This window comes from Struthio camelus, chromosome W (genome assembly GCF_040807025.1).
Source record: "Struthio camelus isolate bStrCam1 chromosome W, bStrCam1.hap1, whole genome shotgun sequence".
Lineage (NCBI taxonomy): Eukaryota > Metazoa > Chordata > Aves > Struthioniformes > Struthionidae > Struthio > Struthio camelus.
The window spans coordinates 69,178,128-69,199,182 of NC_090981.1; the positions used below are offsets into that span (position 1 = coordinate 69,178,128).

A 21,055-nucleotide genomic window follows, 5' to 3' on the forward strand; every position below is an offset into this window, starting at 1 on the left:
AGGCAGAACCATCCAGCTTATAATCTCAAGTCTGCTTCGGTTTGTAGTCTTGGGCAGCGCCAGTGGGTGACCTCCGAAGGGAAGCTCGAGCGGCTGGTAAGTCTGAGAAAACAAATGAGCTAGACGTTTTTAAAAACTGAAAAATATCTTTTCCTTTTTTTTTTTTTTGCTATCTTTTTAACCATTCTGAAATGTAAAACTAGTATTTTCGAAGGTATTTTCCCAGCAGTATGTCTCAACACGTGGAATTTTGTTCCATGGTTTTACAAGCCGTCGCGTTGGAACATGAGTTATTCTGGACAGCACGTTTTGGAAAGGAGGGTTATTTTATTAATAGCATTGCTGAATTTGTATGTACAAGATCATTATTCATGGCTACCTGGATTTTGGTTTTCCTCAATTGCATTCAGTTCACATAGGTAGCATAAAGATAATTTGTAGATTTAAAGATTACTAAGAAATCATAAACAGTAGACCGGTTTTTGTCTCTTGGGTCAGAGAGCAGTTTATTAAAGTGTCCTAAACCGACGTTTCGATGGTGTGCTATCTGGTACGTATTCTACCTTCTTTCAGATAGAATCATCTTTGTGTCAGATGTTTGTAACTGAGATTAAAGCAGAGGTAGAAGTTTCTTAAGTCTGTCGCTTTGGCATAAAGTGCACGCTAAAAATGTAATACTGCTTGTATTTTCTATGCAAGGAACTCTAAATGTACATACGTTCCAGTTAAAAATCACTAGATTTCTACAACTTCAAATCACGTCTACACAACATTGTAACAACTTGTCTATAAAACTCAAGACAGCCATACGTTCTTCCTAAAATATGTTTTAAAAAAAAAAGAAAAAGTGATTTCAGTCACCTTAATATGATAGACTATGCTGAAAAATTAAATAGAGTGAAATAAGAGTCAGTTCTCTGAATTTATTTGCCAAAAATGCCATTGTTATGCTTACCCTATTTTAATGTTTGTTAAATCAAAATCAAAAGAAAAGTATTAGCTTCATCTACTTTTTGGGCCGCCAGTTTTCCCACTGTCATAGGGCCAAGAGAATAAAATTTACCCATGGGAACTGACACATTCAAGAAAACCTCAGTTTACTCTCTCGTGAATAGTAGAGTTATTTTTCCCAGTATGACTTGAAAAACCATCTTCGTTTGTTTGTACCGGCCGAGGAAACGCGTTGCTAGCGTGTTCCGTTTGTGTGTAGTTGCTGAGCGGGTAGCTGCGCCGGTAGCCCAGGCGAGCGGGGGCCCGGGAGGCAGGCGGCGCCGCGAGCCGAGCCGAGCCGAGCGCCTGGCCGCCCCGCGGTTGGACGGGTTCCTCGGGTGCCGCCTGGTCCTGGCCGGGCTGCTTGAGCTACGCGAGTGGAAGAGGCCCTCGTCCGTGACGGACCAACGTAAACCTGGGGCGGGTTTTCATAAGCAAGGGAAATTGTGAGTTAGACCCGATCTAAGATCACGAGAGCGCGTGGTTAGTTGAGAACTTGAGAGCAAGGCGAGGGAAGGACGGCTCAGCCTCTGCAGGCCTGGAAAACCTGCGGCGTGCTGGAGTTTTGGAAAAGAAACTCATGGGAAATTCCTCTGCTCTTCACTAGTGTCCAACTAGTATCTCATAGCATTCATGTCATAGGTAAATATGTATGTAGTACGTACACAAATATTATCAAGTGGGACTGGGGTGAGGAAAAGGGATGAGGCTATCTTCACGGGAGCATGAGATGAAAAGTATGAAGGTGTTGCTAAGAAAAAAGGAGAAAATAGGTATCAAGATAAATATTATTGGGGCAGAGGATATAAAATTAGTATTAAAAAAGAATTGGAGACGTATCAGAAAGAGCTGTTTGAGGCCTGAGATCAGGGACAGGGCACGCTTGAGGACGTGCAGAGGGAGACAGGAGACTGGCTCTACTGACTTGCAAGGAAAATCAGTTTAGCTTAATTTGATAAACCTTGAGGGTTTCTGGTTCATGTATTTTAATGTCTGTCTTTAGTGCAATTACAACTCAAATATTTTAGCAAAATAGTATATATTTAAGCTGTAAATACTGTATCTTATGTATGGCCTCATATCTGCAGTTTATTATCTTGTGTTTCTTGGTCTTCTTATTAGCACAGCGAGAGTAACGTAAGAAGGACTCGTCGGCTTGCTGTGCCGCTTCTTGGCCTCTGCCCTTTCGCAGCGGCAGCGATTAACTAGGATTAAAAGTCCCGATTACCTTGAAATAACGCAGACGACTCCATCCGGTACGGGTGCGTTGGAGTAAGCTCGTCGCAGCGAGCGTCGTCAGGCGTCTCGCGCGCTGGCCTTGGTGGCAACGCGCTCGCCCGGCGAGCGGGCGTCCGCCCCGTGCTGCCCGCTCCCTCCCGGCGCCGGGCCGCGCTGTCCTCCGGCACCTCTGTGCCACTCTTCTCGGCAGACACCCTAACTTTCTCTGGCTTTTCTTTCTGTTTCGTTTTGTTTTCCTATCAAATGTTCTTGCAACGCGTTTTGCGTTAAGATAGCCGGATTCTTAAATTTTAGCTGTTAGTGTCTGCCGTTTTGCAGGAGCTGAGTAGTGTTTTTGTTGAGTATCCACCGACTTTATTATCTGAGGCCCAAATGCAATAAATTTCAATTTGGGACCCGATTCTCACATGAGCAGTCTTTACTCACACCATTAATCTGATTAATGGCAACCGGAGTATTTGCACAGTAAAGGGTTTTGCAGGATAGCCCTTATTTTTGTTACTGTTTGTTGTAAAATTGATCATCTTGTCTCAAGTTTATTCTAAATCTCTATCTGAATAGATTTTATTTTAAAAAGTTCCATCTCCCCCTTTTTTCTTTATTTAGTTTTTGTCACGTAAAGCAAACCGCATGAGATAAACCTGCAGAAGGAGAGACTGTGCTTTGTATTAAATGAAATAAAGTAAATATAAGAAGTAAACACAGTGGCCTGTTTGTATGAAATAGAACAATGCTGCTATGCTTTATATAATTGGCTTTTTTTTTTCCTTTTAATGTAAAACCTTGGCAAATATTTGCAACTGTACAGCAGTGCTGCCGAGATTTGCAGGGTTTGCAGGCCTAGGTGCACAGTCCTTGCACAGGAACAGGTTAGTCCCCGACTGCGACATGCAAAACGTCCAGCCCCTGCTCTGGGATGAGCACTGCCTTATTCTCCGTGTGGTATCTGGAATCCTTCTGGAGATGCGTTGCTCTTCTTTAGCGAATATAAATTGGAAAATACAAATGTAGTACTTATTTGCTTGTCAGTATGAATTAATATTATAGTATTAAAGCATTGCAGGCATTCACCTGGAAAATAACTGCTACTGAAAATATTTACGTCCATTAAGCAATAATTCTCATCATAAAGGGTAGAAAACATTGATGGCCTCAAATGTTGGAAACTTTTTGTTGTTAAGTCAGTTACAGTCTTAAATTGTAGGCGGTTTTGCATTCAGAGTTCTGAATCTGGACTATGAGCTTGTGGGCTGTGTTTCTGTGCAGAACAGATACAAAACCTTCAGCACATGCGGATTGTGGTCATGCTGTTGTTTCAGTAGAGCTTTCCTAGTTTGCACCAGCTGACAATATAGTGCTTTCTGTTTGGCCTTCCAAGCAAGTGAATACAAGTGAGTATTCATTTGTATCTTAAACATATTTCATATTTAACTTTTATTTTATGTAGTGTTTTCTACATAAGGAATTTCACTGATTAGAACATTAAGTGTAGATTGATAAACAGCTCATTAGCAGGGAAATAATTTCGTTCGTAACGGAAGACTGATTTTTGAAGTTTTCCTTGCAATGTTTTTGCTTGGGAAAAAATCTTACAGCTGAAAATCTAGAGGTCAGTTGATTACTTAGGTGTTAATTTTGCATTATTTCTTTTCATAAAATAGAGATTCATTTTTCAGTAGTATTTTGCTCTGTGGAATTGTTAATGTGTGTCAAAGTTTCTAAATGTATCCTGAAGCATGGAGGAGAAGAGTATTTTACGTTACTGAAGAGGCAGGTAGTACCTTAAGAGGTAGTACCTTAAACTGCATAGGTCAGTAATCAAGTGAGTATTCATATGCATGTACGGTGGTTATATATGTGGTCAAAGTAAGGAGGGGATTTGGTTAGTTTATATATATATTTTTGTTTACAGTACTATTATAGTAATATAAGTTTAGGTGCTTAAAACTGGGGGAATTTCTATTCTTAAAGAATTATTCAGTTTTGTATTTTATTCTGTTATTTGCTTAATAACAGTTAAAGCTGTTCCTTTTTTGCCACACTATCTGAAACTGTAGATTAATTAGAAATATTTTAGTTATAAATATTATTGTCAGCTGTTTATATATTTATATTTTAGTTTCTTTGGTTTTTTTGTCAAGAAATTATTTGATTTGTAGAAATAACGTTTAACACCATGAGTACTTTTAGAAACCGGTATCATTTGACCTTCGAATTTATGTTTTTCCTTTCAGAACTTACAGTTCGGAAAACTGCTATGTTATGAATAGACTTTATTTTATAAATATATTTGGAAATGTTTGTTTATAAGCACACACATTTTAAATGATACATACAATAAGGAACTGGCAGAGTTGCTTTATTCCTATATGTGTGTCTTATCATCAGTCTGTAGAAGCGTTAAGATTTATAACTTTCTTTTACATTATATGAAGGTAGACGTTACCAGTTTTATATAGCGTATTTAATTTCCGCAAAGTTTTGAAGAATGAATGATTGTTGTCTTGGGGAGGTTAAAGGAGAAATGTGTACAGATTGGATGAATGCTCTTGTCTATCTGAACCTCAATCATTTTTTTTTTTAACTTGACAAAAGAAGACAAAATATTTTACCTTCCCGAAGAGTCAAATAAGTTCTACTGTATTTAAATGTAGACTTATACAAGCTGAGCGAATACAGTTCTTCGGAAAGTAATTTTCATCTTGCTATTACATCCTTAGCTGTCATAAAGATTAGTATGGTTCTCTATACACAGAGCACTGAATAAATGAATGTATCAGCATGTAGCCTTGAGGAGCCCAATGCAATTTTCATCATGATAAATTGCATAATAAGCGAGAAAGTGTTTGCTTATTAATCCATAACAAGATTTAGATTGAAAATGGCCTGTTACATTCATGACAGATACAGTAGTGACTGCAGACGGACTAAGACGGAAAGAAGCAGAGCAGCACCGTGTGCAGGGGGTTAAGTGTGCATCTCACCCTTCTGGTGCCCTGCTGAGCTGCCCCTTTTTGTGCCTGATTTACCGTGTACACAATAACGGCGCGCAGCTGCCTGGCTTCTCTCTGGATGTTAAGAATGTTTTATGAAAGAGCTTTTCTGTCAAGCTTCTGCCTTTAAAAAAAAAAAAAAAATCACATTTACTGACCAAAAGCAGTGTTTTTCTTTTTTCCCCTCTGAATTAAATAAATATCTGAACTGAAGTCCAAAGCTCTGGTATTTATAACTCCTCCGCTCTCCCAGTTCAACCCAGCCCGCAAAGATTATGCTCTGCTAGCCAGCCAGGCTGCGCGCAACGGCTCGCTCAGGAGGATTAAGAGTATTTTTCTAGCATTAATTAGGCCTTGGGTTTTTTTTTTTTTTGGCTTGGATAACTGTAGGGATCATTGTTGTACTCAATTTTTGCGCTTTGAGTTACAAGCTGCAGTTTGATACAGATTATGATATAATACATCAAAATTAACAAATTGAATTCTCATCCATCTGTGTATTTATACATATCTGTGCACTAAAATAATTAGGTTACCGCTCTTTACTTTTGAGTGTATGTGTTTAATGGAGAACTTTCCTAATACTCCCACGTTCGTATAGAGTCTGTCTATGAAAGGGTGCGATGTACGGTGGGCACTTCCGTAGCTTGCGAAAGCAGCGGAACAGCTTTAGAAGACAGCCTTAACAGTCGTTAAATCGAGATTTTTCCAAAGGAGAAACCTGCCCTGGGTGCTTGCTCCTAAAGGTGACTTGGCGAGTTACCATGTGCTACAACTGCAAAAACGTTTTAAACCTGGAAATAGCAGAGGATTTGTATCCATGTCTGCTGTGTTTCAAACCCTCAGTGCAGAGGTGCCTGGATGGATATTTGGTTTCCTCGTTTAACTTCATTTAGTAAAGAAATATTAAACAAGATCATTGACTTTTATGTTGAAATTTCACATTTTTAGTCCTATAGAGTTGAAGTTTTCATCTGGCATTAGCTTATGAAAGTCAAGAGATCTGGAGCTCTGATTCCTAGATTTTCTGTTAACCATCTTCAAAACCTTTTCCATCTTCCTCTTTCCTGAGATATCACCTTAAATTCTCTCTGTTCCTCTTTTTCTGTATTCCTTTTTCTTTTGGTCCCAAATTTAGGTTAGGCATATACTAAAGTACAGCAGATAGTAATTACTCCAAGTAATTAGGAAAGCTGGGTTGTCAAATACAGAAAATGGTATGCAGAAGAGCCTTGTAGCTAGAAACAAGATCTATCTTCTGCGTGTGTGTATACGTTCTTTTATTAATCTTCTAGAATGAAGATGCAAAATGCTTGTGCTTTCAAGAAGCTTTCCTGTTTCTATGGGGAGACACCAAAGAACTTTTTTTGTCCTTAAAATGTTTTTTCCTGTTAAAGCTTCATTTTCTTTTTTTCTGTGACTTCATACTCCAAAATCCTGTTACCTCTTCCCGTGGTAGGAAATGCTCTCCCTCCTTGTCTTTGGTCGGAGCTCTGTCTCCATTCCAGACCAGCAAGTGCTCGTACGCTTTAGGACACTCGCTTCTGCTTTGCCTCTTCCTCTGCTCGCCCTCCAGGTTTTGCGGTGTGGTGCAGCAGTGCCGGCTTTCTGGCTATTTCAAGCGTGCCGGTGCCCATGCTCCTCCGTGGTGGTGGTGGAAATGCTGTGTTCTTTGGGTCCTGTCCCATGATCTGCTTGATACTGTGTCATCAGCTATAGCTCCTTGGGGTAACAGGCTTTCTTCTTTAAGAATCAGCTTTTTAAACACGTCCTCCTGATTTTTCGACAAATAAATTAAAATTACTCTGAAATTATGATCAGCATATAAAGCATAAGTCCTAAGCATATAAGCAAACTATCTATTAAAATATATTTCCTTGAAAACATTATTCAAATAGTATATCAGTTTCGAAACATTCCAGAAAGGCCGAATGACTGACGTGGTGGAAGCTGCTGGTAAGAGGGACTGTGCTGCTTGTTCGGGAAAGAGAGTGCAGGGAGAGTAGTACAGCTCAAGCCATTCAACTCAACAGCTGGGTTTTTTGCAAAGTCAGAGAAAGAATTTCTCAATTCTGAAATTCTGCAAGGAATTTCAAGATCAGGAAATGGACTTTTCTGTGATACTCTTGTGGGAAGTATTTGGGGTTTTTTTGATATGATATGAGAATGAAGTCTACCGATTCTTGAAGGGCGTGTTACTTGGTTAAATTCAAGTAGACATAATGCTTATTGTCAGCAACTGAAATTATCAAAATATATTTTAAAATAACCTTTTGGCTGTGTGTCTTTCACTTAAGAATCTTAAATAATTTTGTACATTTTGAGAGTATCAGTTTCTATCTAAATGTAAAGTACTGAAAGACTGAAAAAGGGGGTAAGTCTTGAAAATGGTATGCTGATACAGTAACGTTTTTTCAGATGAACTATTATGAATAAAATTACTTAAATACGATATATAAACACAAAAACAAAAAGGTGACAAAAAGCTAACAAAGAGCTTCAAACTGTACCTGCTAATAAGAATCAGATTTTTCTTTAAGAAATTAGATTAAAAAAAATACAACTGTAAAACTCAATTAAATGGACTATTTTTATGCAGGTTTCCCACTTCTGACTGATTTGTTATTCCAGTCAGTCCACACGCAACGCGTACAGTTGCACAGACACATGCTAGTACCACTCCTGGAGGTTACAGCCCCCGGGTTAAGATCCTATAACCAAAAGAGCTTTTGTTATGTCCTAGCAGTGCTGCTTAATTATTGTGATGACCTGAGGATTTATGCTCTTGCAGCTCTGTCAGAAATGAGCTCCTCTGACAAATAGTGCCAAGAGAACAGCACTGATTGTATTAAAAGAAAAACCAAGAAGGCTGTGGGCTCCTCCAATTCCGTACTAATGAAAGCAAAGTAAAAACAACGCCATTCCTTAATTTAAAAAGTATTAAATATATTACATTTCTGGTGTTGACATTGTCATGTAAAAAGATAACAGAAATCCCTTCCTGAGGCAGAGAACGGGTTTCGTATCGGTGGGAGGAACTGTGTTCTCATTAAGCTGGGTTTTGGCCCATTTATGCAGATGAGAATAGGAGCTGCACTCCTCCTTGTGGTCTTCAGGAAAAGAAAGGGCAGCTCTTGGGTAATGTTGAACAAAAGTAAGTGTCTGAAGTAGGACATCGTTGTCTTAGGTGTCCGTCAATACCAGTATTTTCTGTGGTCTCTAGTTCAAAGAGCAAAACTGTGATACGTAGTAACTATTATTCACTGTTTTGCAAAGGTAACTGTCATTATCCTGCCTTCGGAGGCGACCGTAAAGATTGGTGGTTCTGCCAAGGCCATGTATCAAGGTCATGTCAGATTTGTGCAGAATAATGACTTTCTGCCTCCAGATATTCTGCTTTTCCTCATGTACTCTTTTCTGCCCCGATCAGCATGTCTCATTAGCTGATTTTCCTGAGGCCTAGACACCTCACCGCTCCATGGGCTTGGTCTAAGGAGTGTCCAAAATAGAACTGAGTCAGTCTATTGCTAGTTAGCTGAAATTATCTGTGCGAGATCCGCAGTTCAGCTGGAGACTGCGTGGAGTCCTCAGGAACAAAAAGGTTTGAGAACCACTCAGCTAGCAGGAATTCTGTGTAACGCAGTTCCAGAAGTGTGCTCCTTACGATAAGGTTGTATTTTTTGTCATAGAGAGCTACTACAATAAAACTTTTGCTCTTTGTCTCCCTTAAACACGTGATTTTAACGACCTGCTTCTGTACAAGAGGCATCGTCTCCACCTGACACACAATTTCCACTGTCGCGCTGTGATTCGACTCGGATGCAGCCTTCCTCTGCTGCCTTGCCAAAGTTGCTTAATTATTTTATCTTAAATCTCCCATCTATAAAATAAAGATGATCCCTCTTGCTGCTACTACTGTAGTCGGTGAAGAGTATGTAATGTTGGGGAGATGAGACCACCGGGGCTCCAGAGAGGGCAGCCGAGAGCCTGGAGCATTAATGGGTATTAAAGGTCTTGGATTTGTATGGTTAAAGATAGTCGCTCAGTACCATGTTTAGATGCCTTAGCATGTCCTCCAGCCAGCAAGGCCTGGATGTCCCGCGTCGTGTCTCACAGCGCCGCGGGCACGTCCCACATAGCCCGTGGTGGCCGAGGCGGTGCTGGAGACTGGGGTTTGCCAAGCGCGAAGGGCAGCTTTAGGCAAGACTTCCCTAATGATGCAGCCAGTGAGAACCAACCTTCTAGAAATGAGCTAAAAGCTACAAAGGAAGAGCACGAATCCCAGCAACAGTTAAATCCAAGTTTCCTACTGCAGCATGCAGCTAGCGCGCTGTCCCCGGTGTTAAAAGCACGCTTTCCAGGACGAGCCACGTGCGCTCTTGGGCGAGCCGGTCTGCGCTGTGCGTGCACAAACGGCTCCTCGGCTGCCGCTTTGCAGCGCCGCGGGAAGTCGGGGGGCGAGGGGGACGAAGCACGTTGCCTTCCAGCGTTAAAACCTACGGAAATCCTAAAACGCATCGGCACAAGAACATGAGTCTGGGTGGAAAAGGCAGCCTTTCTCTCCGTACGTTAGTTTTGCATCTGCTGGTGTTTTGTTCTGAGGTTTCGGGGCAATGTGGCCGTCCCTTCCCGCACAGCTTCTCCCCGAAGAGGACGTGCTGGCCAGCTGGCCCAGCGCCGGAGGGGGTTAATCTCCGGCTGCATGCTCCCACTGCTGAGTGATGCTAATGAATTAACAAAAAGCCTGTTGCTTTTCAGGAAAACGCACGCTTTACCAAGCATTAGGTAAGCAAAAGCAGTGCTGGCGGACACGTGCAGCCTTCTTACAGACAAAAGTGCCCAGACTCGGCGGGCTTGTTGCTTTCAAAAGATAAGTTTGGTCAGAAAGTCAGACTTTATGGTGCCTAGTTCTTCGTCCTGTGTTTCATAGTTTTTACTTGTATAATTCTTACATTTGTAAAGCTATGTTCAAATATGCTTTCACAAGCAAAAGGTTATGGAGACATCTTTATAATACTGTTGCAGAGACTCTACTGGTTTTCAAAATCTGTGTTTTTAACGTAGATAATGGTGCTGAGGAAAGGGAAAGAACACGACAGTAAACTCTGCTTGTATTTTTGTGAAGTCAGTCTGTAAAACCCCTACCTTGTGCTGAAGTTGCTCCGGAAAAAGAGTTCATTTGTCAGCAAGCGTTGTAACCGCAGTGAAGTTCTTTGTCGCAAAGTGTTTCATTTGCAGGCTTTCCGAACCCGGAAGCAGAGGTTGAATATGGAATTAATTTTAAAAGATATTTTAAAAAAAGAAATCAAGAGGACATATGTTCCTCTGTAGACACCTCTCCCTCCCTCCCACTCTCTCCCCCCCCTACTTTTCCCTTTTAAAAAAAAAACAGAAAAATTACAGAAGTTAATAATGTAACTGTTCACTTGGCAAATGGCACCTAAGTCCTCTACAAAACAATAGACTTTGTAAGAAGATATTTGGGTTTTTAAACTTGCATTACTCTTTCCCTCCCCCAAATCAATAGAATAGCACTGGGGAAAAGAAACCCCTTCAAACAGTGCCTGAAAGGACAATTTCTGTGCGTTTGAGGAAATGGCATGTCACTTATTTTCTCTTACCCACGTTTTCTGATGTGTTCTCTTGTTAAAGTGCTGAAAGATCAGAAGATCTCAAGCATTAACAAGGTGAATAGGCAGACTGACTTAAATATCTCTGGAGATGCAACAAACGTGGTGCAAAGATGGTGTTACGTTGTTTGTGGGGTTTGGCACTTTTGAAATGCAAGAACAATGTTTTGTGATTTTTTTTTCTTTTTTCTTTTTTTTTTTAACATTTTTTGGATTGTTTAGTTTTCTCCTTTCCCTCATTTTTCAGAGCAGAATGAACCTGGTGCTTTGTTTTCAGAGTAGAATGAACTGTATTGACCCTGATGAAGTGGTCTGTACCACTTTAGAAGCATGTAGAGATGTTTAAGGGATAAAAGCGTAGAATGATTATGCTTTTATGATGGTACTTTTATCCTCTGCCGTGGAGGTTGCTTGCAGCCTGCTGGTTTGGGGGGCCTTGAGGCGCTCTCGGGTAACTCCGGGCTGAGCCAGGCAGCCCCGCGGCGCGGGCGCGAGGAGGCAGGTCTCTTTGGCCCCCAGCTCAACCTCCAGCCAAGAGCCTCTGAACTGGGGATGGGGGATGTGGAACAGTGCATTTCCATTCATCAATTTTAATAGCATTAAATGTGTGAAACGAGTGCGGTCCTAGACCTGGAAACGGCAGTCCTTACTTAACTGCAAAGTGCGACTGAGAGCAGCGCGGCTGCTCAGGTGAGCAAAGGCTGCAGGGTTGGACACCTGGTTATGGTTCCTGTTTGGACACATCCACCAATAACTTTGTGTTGCTTCATAATAATTGTGTTGTGTTTTATAATGAGCCATAACTTACGTAACTGGGCCTTCCCCTGTGTTTGGAAATACATAGTATTTTTCTGAAATTGCTGATCCTCGATAAGATTACTTCATTGGACTGGTACAGATTTTATTGAATGTGTTTTTATCTCATGTGCATCTGTTAAGGTGTTAAACCATCTGAAATCGCATTGGTAGTGGAGAAGGTTGTAGATTTTATCTTTTTCATGTAATAAAAACTATCTTGCATTGTTAACATGCACTTAAAGGCCACAGTTACTTTAATAAAAAGCTTCAATTTTATTCACATATGCTTGCAGTATAAACAGCGGAGATGCAGAAATTCCTTTAAACCTTGATGCCTTTTTGTTTAACTCACAGACCAGTGCTGTTCATATATATATGTTCTGGAAAAGCAATCTTGCAAGTTTGCAACATATGAGAATTTCAGCTTCATCTCTGATCTTCAAGAACAGCGACTGCTGATTGCTGAGCATAGGAGCATGCAGAAAAATACTTTGTTTTCACAGAAAAACAGTAAACCCGTATGTGTTCTTTACAACTGAATATCTTTTCTTTCATTACTTAATCTCCAAGTGAAGCAGTGAAGAGAAAGGGTGCCTGACGCTCTCTGGTTTATCTGCGTCACTGACGCATATTCTGCAATTTCATCCCCAGATTCAGTGCTTGTACTTTTCTGTTTAGATTGGACGTTATTGGGTGTCGGGGACCTGTATTCACATGGTCCTGTAGACCAGGGGCAACTCGTTTTGATGTTCCTGCCCGAATACTGTGCTAGTTTTCTTGTTGAGGGGCTTTTAACTAAATGCAGAGCAAGAAGGCTTGGCTTTGCTCAGCTGAAGGGCAGTCTGCTCGGAAGCGGTCAGACAGGGTGATCCTTGAACACCTAAATCCTCAGTCCCTTCCAAAATAAGGGAACAAGTAAGTAGTAACCCATCTGGGTGGGTGTCCTGTGCAAAGAGGCCATGGGGAGGAGAGCTCTCGGCGCGTTCCCAAAGGCCGCATTTCGTGGCGCAGCAGGACCTGTGGGGAACTGCAGTGTCCTCAGGGGGCTGGCTGATGCCAGGAGCTAGGCGGTGAGCGTAAGAAACCACCTTCCGTTTGTGCTGTGTTTACGTTAAAAAAAAAAAAAAAGAGAGATTACTAGGGCTACTTCTTAATGAAAGTGTGGCCATATCAGCAAGATTCATCAGGCTGCATTACGTTAAATTTTAAGATGCTGGAGCCAACAAACAGTGGTTTGTGGCCTCTCTTTTCTGTGCTACAGTAGTCATGTCAGAGAAGGTTTTCTTTGTAGGCTAGCTTAAACGTGTAAGGTTAATCTCAATGAACTAATCTAGTTCCTAGATGCTCTCCCCTCTTCTGCAGAAGCCCTGATCTCCATGTCAGCGCGTGTTCTTCCTCCTGTCCCCCATAGCTCTCCTCCCACCATTGCTTTCTCCTGTGCTGCTGCTTTCTTCTGTCAGTGAAATGTCCTCTCCCACGAAGGCGTGGATGCCTGCAGTGTGTCTGAGGCAATAGTTAAGCATTGCTCTGCCGCAGCCTCCCTGCCCGTAATCTTTAACTCTCAGTACATGAATGCCTTTGCGTGTTGCTGAATGTGAATTGGTTACTCTTATTATTAGACACAGATAACACATCTCTCTGTATTACCTTGGGTTAGTAAATGCAAGGAGTTGTCGGTCTAGAGAGGTAACTGCGTTTTGGGCACGTCCAGTGTGAATGTTTTGGATGGCCTGTGGATGTGAAGGCCGGAAGGATTTGTGGAATTGGTGGATAACGTACAAATAGCCTAACAGAGCTGCAGTCTGCTATGACATATCTAACGGTGATGATTAAGATAGTACATTTTAAGGAAGGAAGCTTTCAGACAAAAGTATAGCAAATATATCTTGTCAGGTAACGTATTCTATCAATTACCAAATACTGGATTTTATTTTTAGTTAACGAAGTTACCTGTTACTTATTATTACTTTATTGTTTCTCGTATTTACCTTGTCACAACAAATAAAAACACTGTGTATGGAAAAGTTAGATAGAGGTTAATCCCTTACTGTTAATTGGAGGATTGCAGTAAAAAACCCAGTGTTATAAATTATAAAGAGCGTTTGAATAATTTCAGTAAGTAGAAAGCATAAGGTACGAGGTTGTCTGTCTGTCTTCATTTTATCATCCTTCTATAAGTCATGCAATAAAGAAAATCTAACTGGTTTAATGGTTTTAGTTCTTCAGGAAGGTTCTTGTTCTTGTTTTACTGTCCTGCAACCAGTGCTTAGCTAAATGAAGTAGAATTACTGTGAACAGTATATTTTTCTGCCTGCTTTTAAAATTTTCTAAAAGAACAAAACAAAGCAAATACTTTGGAAGACATTCTTTATTTGCCTTGTCCTCAGTTTTGTGATATGTATTCAATACATATAGATAATTTGTTAACAAGGCCTTTTTAACACTTTGGACAGATGCACATACTGTTTTCAATCTTCATGGTTAATTATTCGATTTTGTATTTGATGATAGAACACCCTGACTCCTAATCACTGCTCATTGTTGGAAGTCCATTATATTCTAACTGTTTGAGTGCTCCCGTTGACCTTGAACTGACATTATAAGCTGTGTCTAATCTTTGCACTCTATATTTCTAATGCTTCTTTTCTTTCCCCCCTTTGTCTGGCACCTGTTTAGCATCACAATGGGGCTGCCGCTGAGTCCCGCGGCCGACTCGGCGCGCTCGGCACGCCACGCTCTCTCGCTCATCGCCACGGCCAGGCCACCCGCCTTCATCACCACCATCGCCAAGGAGGTGAGGAGAGCTTGGCCCGAGCTGCCAGCAAAGGAATGGTTTTCCTGTGTGCTTTGACAGTCCAGAATTACCAAAAAGCAATAAATAATCAGATGCCCTTCCGTTCCACCCTGAAAAGAAAGAAAACAAGTGTAATCTTTACATCCCCAAACGCTGGTATTTCGAATCACCCCTACTCCGTGACAGCACTGATACTTAACCGCATCTGATGAGTTGTAATGGGCTTAATTTGTTGTGTCCTGGTATGCTGGTTATATAAACTTCAAAGTGTTATGGATAGGAGCGTGTGAAATGCTGCTTACTAGATTTTCCTTTATCCCTTTTTTAGGCAATGTGAATACTACCTGATGAAGTATTTAAGTGTTAAGTAAAACATAGTGGTGGCCTAGCAGCAGATGTAATGATCGGTGTGGAGGGGAGCAGGGCTCCGGTATGGGTTAGGTGGAGGTTAGGCACACTCCTTTTGAGGATCGCTGGAGTGAACCCAGACAAAGGCTGGAGCTTTTGCATAGCTAAAGGCAATAAAGAAGATCTAACTGGCTAAAGGACAGATGATGTTCAGCGTTAGGCCAAAAAACATCTGTTGTATTGCAGCAGTCTACTACCTATAGAAACGTGCACAAATATGTGAAAATTATGTAAAGAAATCAAGACCAAGGCATTTGCTTATCTTGACCTTTAGTTTAATGAGATTAAGAATTATTCGAAGAAGTTAAAGCCTTGTTTAAACACTGTATGAAGGATAAGCATTAATTACTCTAGTGATTACTAGTAATGGGGTTGAGGGGAAACAACCCGTAGGTCTCAAAGTAAAACAAAGCCTTCTGCATAGTTCAGATTCTCCTAATGTAACATATTAGCCTGTGTTCAACTTAGGTCTTAAAAAAAAAAATACTTGTTTTGCGATACTGTATGATCCAAATTAATACTTCTGGATTGGCCATAAGATATTTTATTCGCTGTAAAGGGTATAGTTTTCAAAATGTAATTTTAAGTAATTACTATTTAAATTTAAATACTTTGGGCTGCCTTTCTTTACCAGCATTCTCTCAGACCTGATCTGATTACAGCCTTAGATGTTGGAGTAGTTATTTCACTTGCTAGCTGAGTCAAAAGTGCAGAGTTGTGGGTGATGAGCAAATAGAAATAATCACTGCCCATGTGTCTTGGTTTCATGTGTATAAAATTGCTAAGAAACTGAAAAAAAGGAAGTATGTGGTGAGACTGCAATAACCTGTAGGAGCATTCTCACTAGACACTGTAAGCGTTTTAGGAATTGGCAAACAACACCTCGGTGAGCATGGCTGAAGGGTGTTTAGAGAGTCTGAGTTTTCACGCACCATCCTGATCTTTGGTAGGTGCACAGGCACACGGCCCTGGCCGCCAACACGCAGTCTCAGCAGAATATTCACACCACTACCCTTGCCCGGGCCAAAGGAGAGATCTTGAGAGTCATCGAGATACTTATTGAGAAGATGCCTACCGATGTAGTGGACCTTCTTGTGGAGGTAAGAGTGTTTTGCCATATCAGTTTGTGGGTTTGATGCAACAGTGAATAATGGATTGGCATGGAATGCAGTTGTAGGATTTCTTTCCACAGGGAATGCCACTTTGTTTGTCTCAGGAATCTTAAAAACTGAGAAGAAAACATTTGTAGAAGAACTTAGCAGGGTGAAACAAAGGAGTGATACAAAGGAATAAAGCTTGACTCGCCTCCTATTCTATTTTTTGCCTTTATTTCCTGTTAGAGAAATTCCTTTTTTTCAGAGGAGCTTGTAAGAGAGTATCTTTTCAGAAAGTAATAAAGAGGAAAAGGTGGGTACTTTTCAACATGGGTTAAAGACAGCATTCCAGGCATGGGGCTCAAGTAAAAGGAGCTACTAAATATGGAAGTGTGTGTGCGAGAAGAACAGAATAGTAATCTTATTCCTGTAGGGCATGTAAAAAGAAAGTGGAAAAGAGGAAGAGACTAGATCAATTTTAGATAAGTCATCACTGTTCGGGGGAAAAAAAAATGAGCAAGAGGATTTGCTGGATGTGTGGGTGTACCTGTAGCAGTAATACTTGAATGCGTTGAGGAATCGCACAGACCTTTTTGGGTTTTGTATTCATTGGTGCTGATGAATATTGTTCAAGAATGTCACAGATAATATAGTTGATTCTTATCATTGGTGCTGATGCTCAGAATCCTTCTTCACAACAGAGCTATTTATGGGGCTCCAATAGCTAATGTTTACCAGTAGTTTATTGTTTTATAGTTATTTACTGATACTGTGAATGTTCACTTGAGTCACCAGTACCACTGCTATTGTAAACTCCATTAAATGCAAGACAGGTTTTTGTTTTATCCCAATCATATTTAAAATTTAGATATCAAAGGATGCATTCAGACACAGAAATTCTCTATTTTTACCAGTTCAGAACTGTTATTATGAAATATACAATGCGCTATGTCAAATGATTTTTAACCTTTTTTTCCAAGGTTATGGACATCATCATGTATTGCCTTGAAGGATCTTTGGTTAAGAAAAAAGGTCTTCAGGAATGCTTTCCAGCCATCTGCAGGTAAACTTTTCCTTCAGGAATACTGTGAAGACAAAAATGAAAAATATTTCCTGTTGGAAACACCCGTGGAGTGAAACAATGTTTTGCGCAATACTTGCCCCTTAAAACATCAAACGTGCAGAGTGTTTTTAGCACACATGTAAGCCTTTATAGGTTTTTAAATCTCTGTCACATCTGACAGAGATATGAGTCAGAAAAGAAAAGCATTAACAGCTCTTTGAAGTTCTAGTATTTAAAAAATCCAAAAGTAGGAAAATATTGTGCAGTCTCTTGAAAAACTGTGTCATACTCCCCCTTCGTACTTCCCAGCTGCCCTGTTGGAACAACCACAGAAGCTGACAAGACTGACTGAATAGGTGCCTTTCGGAGGATTTATCAACATCTTATTTTTTCCTGATGCAACAATGATGATAATATATATAACAAGTTGGCTTCTAGATTCCAGTATGCAGAACCTGCTTGAATGAGTTAGTTGCTACCATAACAGAGACTGAGAAGCAAAGGAAATAAAGTTAAGTCAGGCTCTGACAGCATAAAATAAAGGTTTGGTTTAGGGGATTTTTGAGAGGTTGGGGTGGGTTCCGGTATGGTACAGGTGCGGGTGGCTTGCGTTCTGTAAACTCTTTGAAGCTGTGATTGTTTGTTGGTATGGTGAGACTAAACCATGAGCAGCGGGTTTAAGGTATGTGTCAGAATAAGATTTCCAGGTGTGCTGAGGGCGCTGAGCTCTTTGAAGCCCTAGTTCACCTACTTCCGTGGCATGATCTGCTGGCAGCAGCAGCGTCCTGCAGCAAAGCGCGCTCTCGCACCGAGGGTTAGCCAACAGCAGGCCCACTTTTCTTTCAGAAGGAAGATTGAGGCTGACTGTTTTTCTCTCCAAAACCTCCTCCAGTGGGGAATTTTGAAAATAAATGTTATTCCCTCTATGTCGACAGCCAACTGCTGTAATCCACGTAATAGCTGACAATAGGGCGTAGTTATAAGACAACAGCTTAGATGGGCACTTTTATATAAATGTAAGCATGGCTGTAGGGCACAAAGAGGAGGCTGTCGTCTCCGGAATATGTATTTTCAAGGCCTTCCATGGTCTCCGGGCTTCCTGTGCTATTCACACAAGTCCGTCATACAGCCATCTCGTAGGAAAGATCAGTAAAACTGAGATAACAAGAAAAACAAAGTACCAAACGCCCTCCCATAGTAAAGCCACGCTTCTTCTGCCTCGTAAGCGTTTTTCAGGCGTCCACCAGGTGAGCAAGCTGTGCTCCACGCTTTCTGGCCTATCTAATGAGCAACGCCCTCGTTGCCATGCTGTGTGGTTGTCCTCTCCCCTTGATCTCCCGCAGCCCACATCCTTTTCTCTGCCTGTCCATCTGCCTGGTTCTCTCGGATGGTTCGAAATAGTGTTGTCAAGTGCCTTTTTCATCTTCCTTTCCTCAGCATTTTTGAACAGGGCTCTAAAGACTTGGGCGAGTTCCTTGGTAGCTTTATGTTTGCAAAGGTTTTACTACTCTCCCACTGGCATCTTTGAAAGATGAACAGAATTGGGGCACAGGGAACAAAAGCTGGACTTCAGCTCAGAGCTAATACGCAACAGGCCAGTCCTTCTCAGGTTGCTAATTCATGTGGCAGGAAGTAGGACACAAAGGGTATTATCTCATTGTTTTTTAGAAACGCATCACAGTGGATGCATAGGATTCAACTGAAGTTAAATCTCCTAAAATCAAGAGAGCCCCGCTGGTGGCTTTAAAGCTGTCTCACAGTCTGTTGTGTGTAACTTGTTTAGAAAGCATTTAAAATTGTCCATCTATGGAGTTGATCATATGAAGATGATACGCGTTAGTTGCGTAAAACCAAAGGGAAAGAGAAGCACAGTAGCTTTCCTGTTTGTGTTCACCTTTCTGGTAGCTTGGCAGGTTGGAGGACACTGAAAGACACAAGCGGTAGTTCAGTAGCTGACTCCCACTGACCTTCAGATGAAGTTGAGCATTATCAGTCATTTCTGTCTTAGAGTAGTTCTACTTAGTTCTTAAAATGGTACTTTTAAATAATAAAATGTGATTTATAAAATGGGAACATTTACAGTATCTTTAGACTATTATAAATATCCCAGTTATACTATTAAACTGGTACAACCAATAAATTATAATATTCATCTGTCGAGTGTTACATTTTAACTTAATAAGCTATTAAAATATTGAATAGTTTCAAGAAAAGAACTATTATCCTGTTGACAGATAAGGTACTGATAGAGGTAATCTTCTTTCTTCCTGATACTTTAAAAGGCTTAACTTAAATTATAAGTGCAAGGGCAAGTGCGAATTAATGCAAAAAATCTCCCTATTTCAGTTGTACTTTTATAGTGATACGTTGTCTTAAAATTTTGTTAAATTACTGGCAGTATTTCCTATTTTACATAGTTATAGCCATTGTAAAAATGATACAGCACCCCACTGATCTGATCATTCAGGCCAGTGGAAATTTTCATAAGATTTTAGCGAATCGTTGAGTCTCTGGAGGGTTTCCAAGTGGAAATACTTTGACATAATCCTATTACTAATTCTTTAATATCCTAATACTCTTTCTGCTGTACTGTATTATATGGACAGATGTTGTGATTAAATCATTCAGCTGTCTAAATACTTCTGCTAGGTGTGCAAGCTCTTCTTGCTCATATAACATTATGGAAATAGCATATTGATGGCTATATAAAGACAAACATTTGTTTAGTGCATCTGCTGACACTTTTGAGGTGATGTTCTAATTTTAGTAGAACAGTAAAACCTAGGGCCGTGAGCAACAGTGTGCTGGGTTAAAGCACCAGATTATCTTTCCTCTAATTTTTTCATCTTTTTTACTGTTGTACAAATGTGGCAGTCATGCTCTTAATTGCTATGAATGTGACTCAATCCTATCTGGTGGTGATGAGGTAAATCCATCACAATGCACCATATTTTATAGCATATCGTTAGGGTGTATATTTGCTTTTCCCATAAGTGTTACTTTTTATAAGGGATTTTATTACCTTTTGGCATGTTCTATGCAAACTCATTTCTTATGAAAACAAAATAAAACATGGAAGTATACTCCAATGAGTATGAAATATTTTTGATGTTTGAAAAGATTTTGAAGGATAATATTGAAGGCAGCATAATTCTGTTTGACTTGAGCATTTTCCAGATTCAGCAGTTACGTACATCTGAGTGGTCCTTGACGGAATCTCCTTGGTCACGTCAGGTATTTAGTATATACTGTTGATTTAAAGCTTTCTCTATATTCTCACACAGGAAGCTACATTCAATTTAATGTAGCAGATATTTTGCATTGCTTTTTACTAGGCAGCAGTTTTGCGGGAAGAGTTAAAACTCCAAGGATTAGACAAAGCGAGCTTGTACATCAACTTTTCATACCTTAATTATTTCCAGGGATTTGGAGACTAAAATTCAGGGAATTACAGTCTAACAGTTTGAGGTGTTATTATGGTAATGCTCAAAGAAAGCCTAAAAAGCCTGATTCCGTATGAGAGAAGAAAAAAAGAACACATTGTGAAATGTGGCTGAAGAATAGCTAAAAGGCAATGCAGACCCCCTCTGACTAATTGCAGGATACTGAAGTTCTAAACTAAGATTTAATAAGTGTCATGATACGAAACGACCAATTGTTTTTAATGAACATGTAACTTTCCGTTTTTGCACTGTTTCTCCTCTTAATGAATCCAAACAGAAATCTTTAATTACAACAAAGTGCTAAAATCTGCTGAATTTAATGAAACTTGATGATGAGCTCGTGACATCTGTAATCTTAGAAGGCTAAAAGAATATTACCTCTATAAACCTTCCCTTGTAGGTAGTTCACAGTCTTTAAAAGTCCTAACCCCAGAAAATAAACTCTCTGATAACTCTGTGACATTCTGCATGTAAAAAAAAAAAAAAAAAAAAAAGTTAAAATTAAAAAATTGCATAAAACTTTGAAGAAATGAACCCAAAGATTCACTTGCCTCTATCAAGGCAAGTGTCGTCTCTGTTGCAGCTGAACACAGATGCAGCATG

At 40.3% G+C, this 21,055-nt stretch overlaps 1 protein-coding gene across 3 annotated transcripts in view; it reads left to right on the plus strand.

Annotated features, from left to right (window-relative positions):
* Nucleotides 1-21,055, plus strand: part of LOC104138517 (WD repeat-containing protein 7) — a 177,384-nt gene that overhangs the window by 113,838 nt on the left and 42,491 nt on the right. For all 3 annotated transcript variants that reach the window (XM_068925161.1, XM_068925162.1, XM_068925163.1), the window contains 3 exons: nt 14,327-14,444; nt 15,803-15,952; nt 16,927-17,009. In XM_068925161.1, coding sequence (XP_068781262.1) covers nt 14,327-14,444; nt 15,803-15,952; nt 16,927-17,009 — 351 coding nt within the window. The remainder of the gene's footprint in view (nt 1-14,326; nt 14,445-15,802; nt 15,953-16,926; nt 17,010-21,055) is intronic.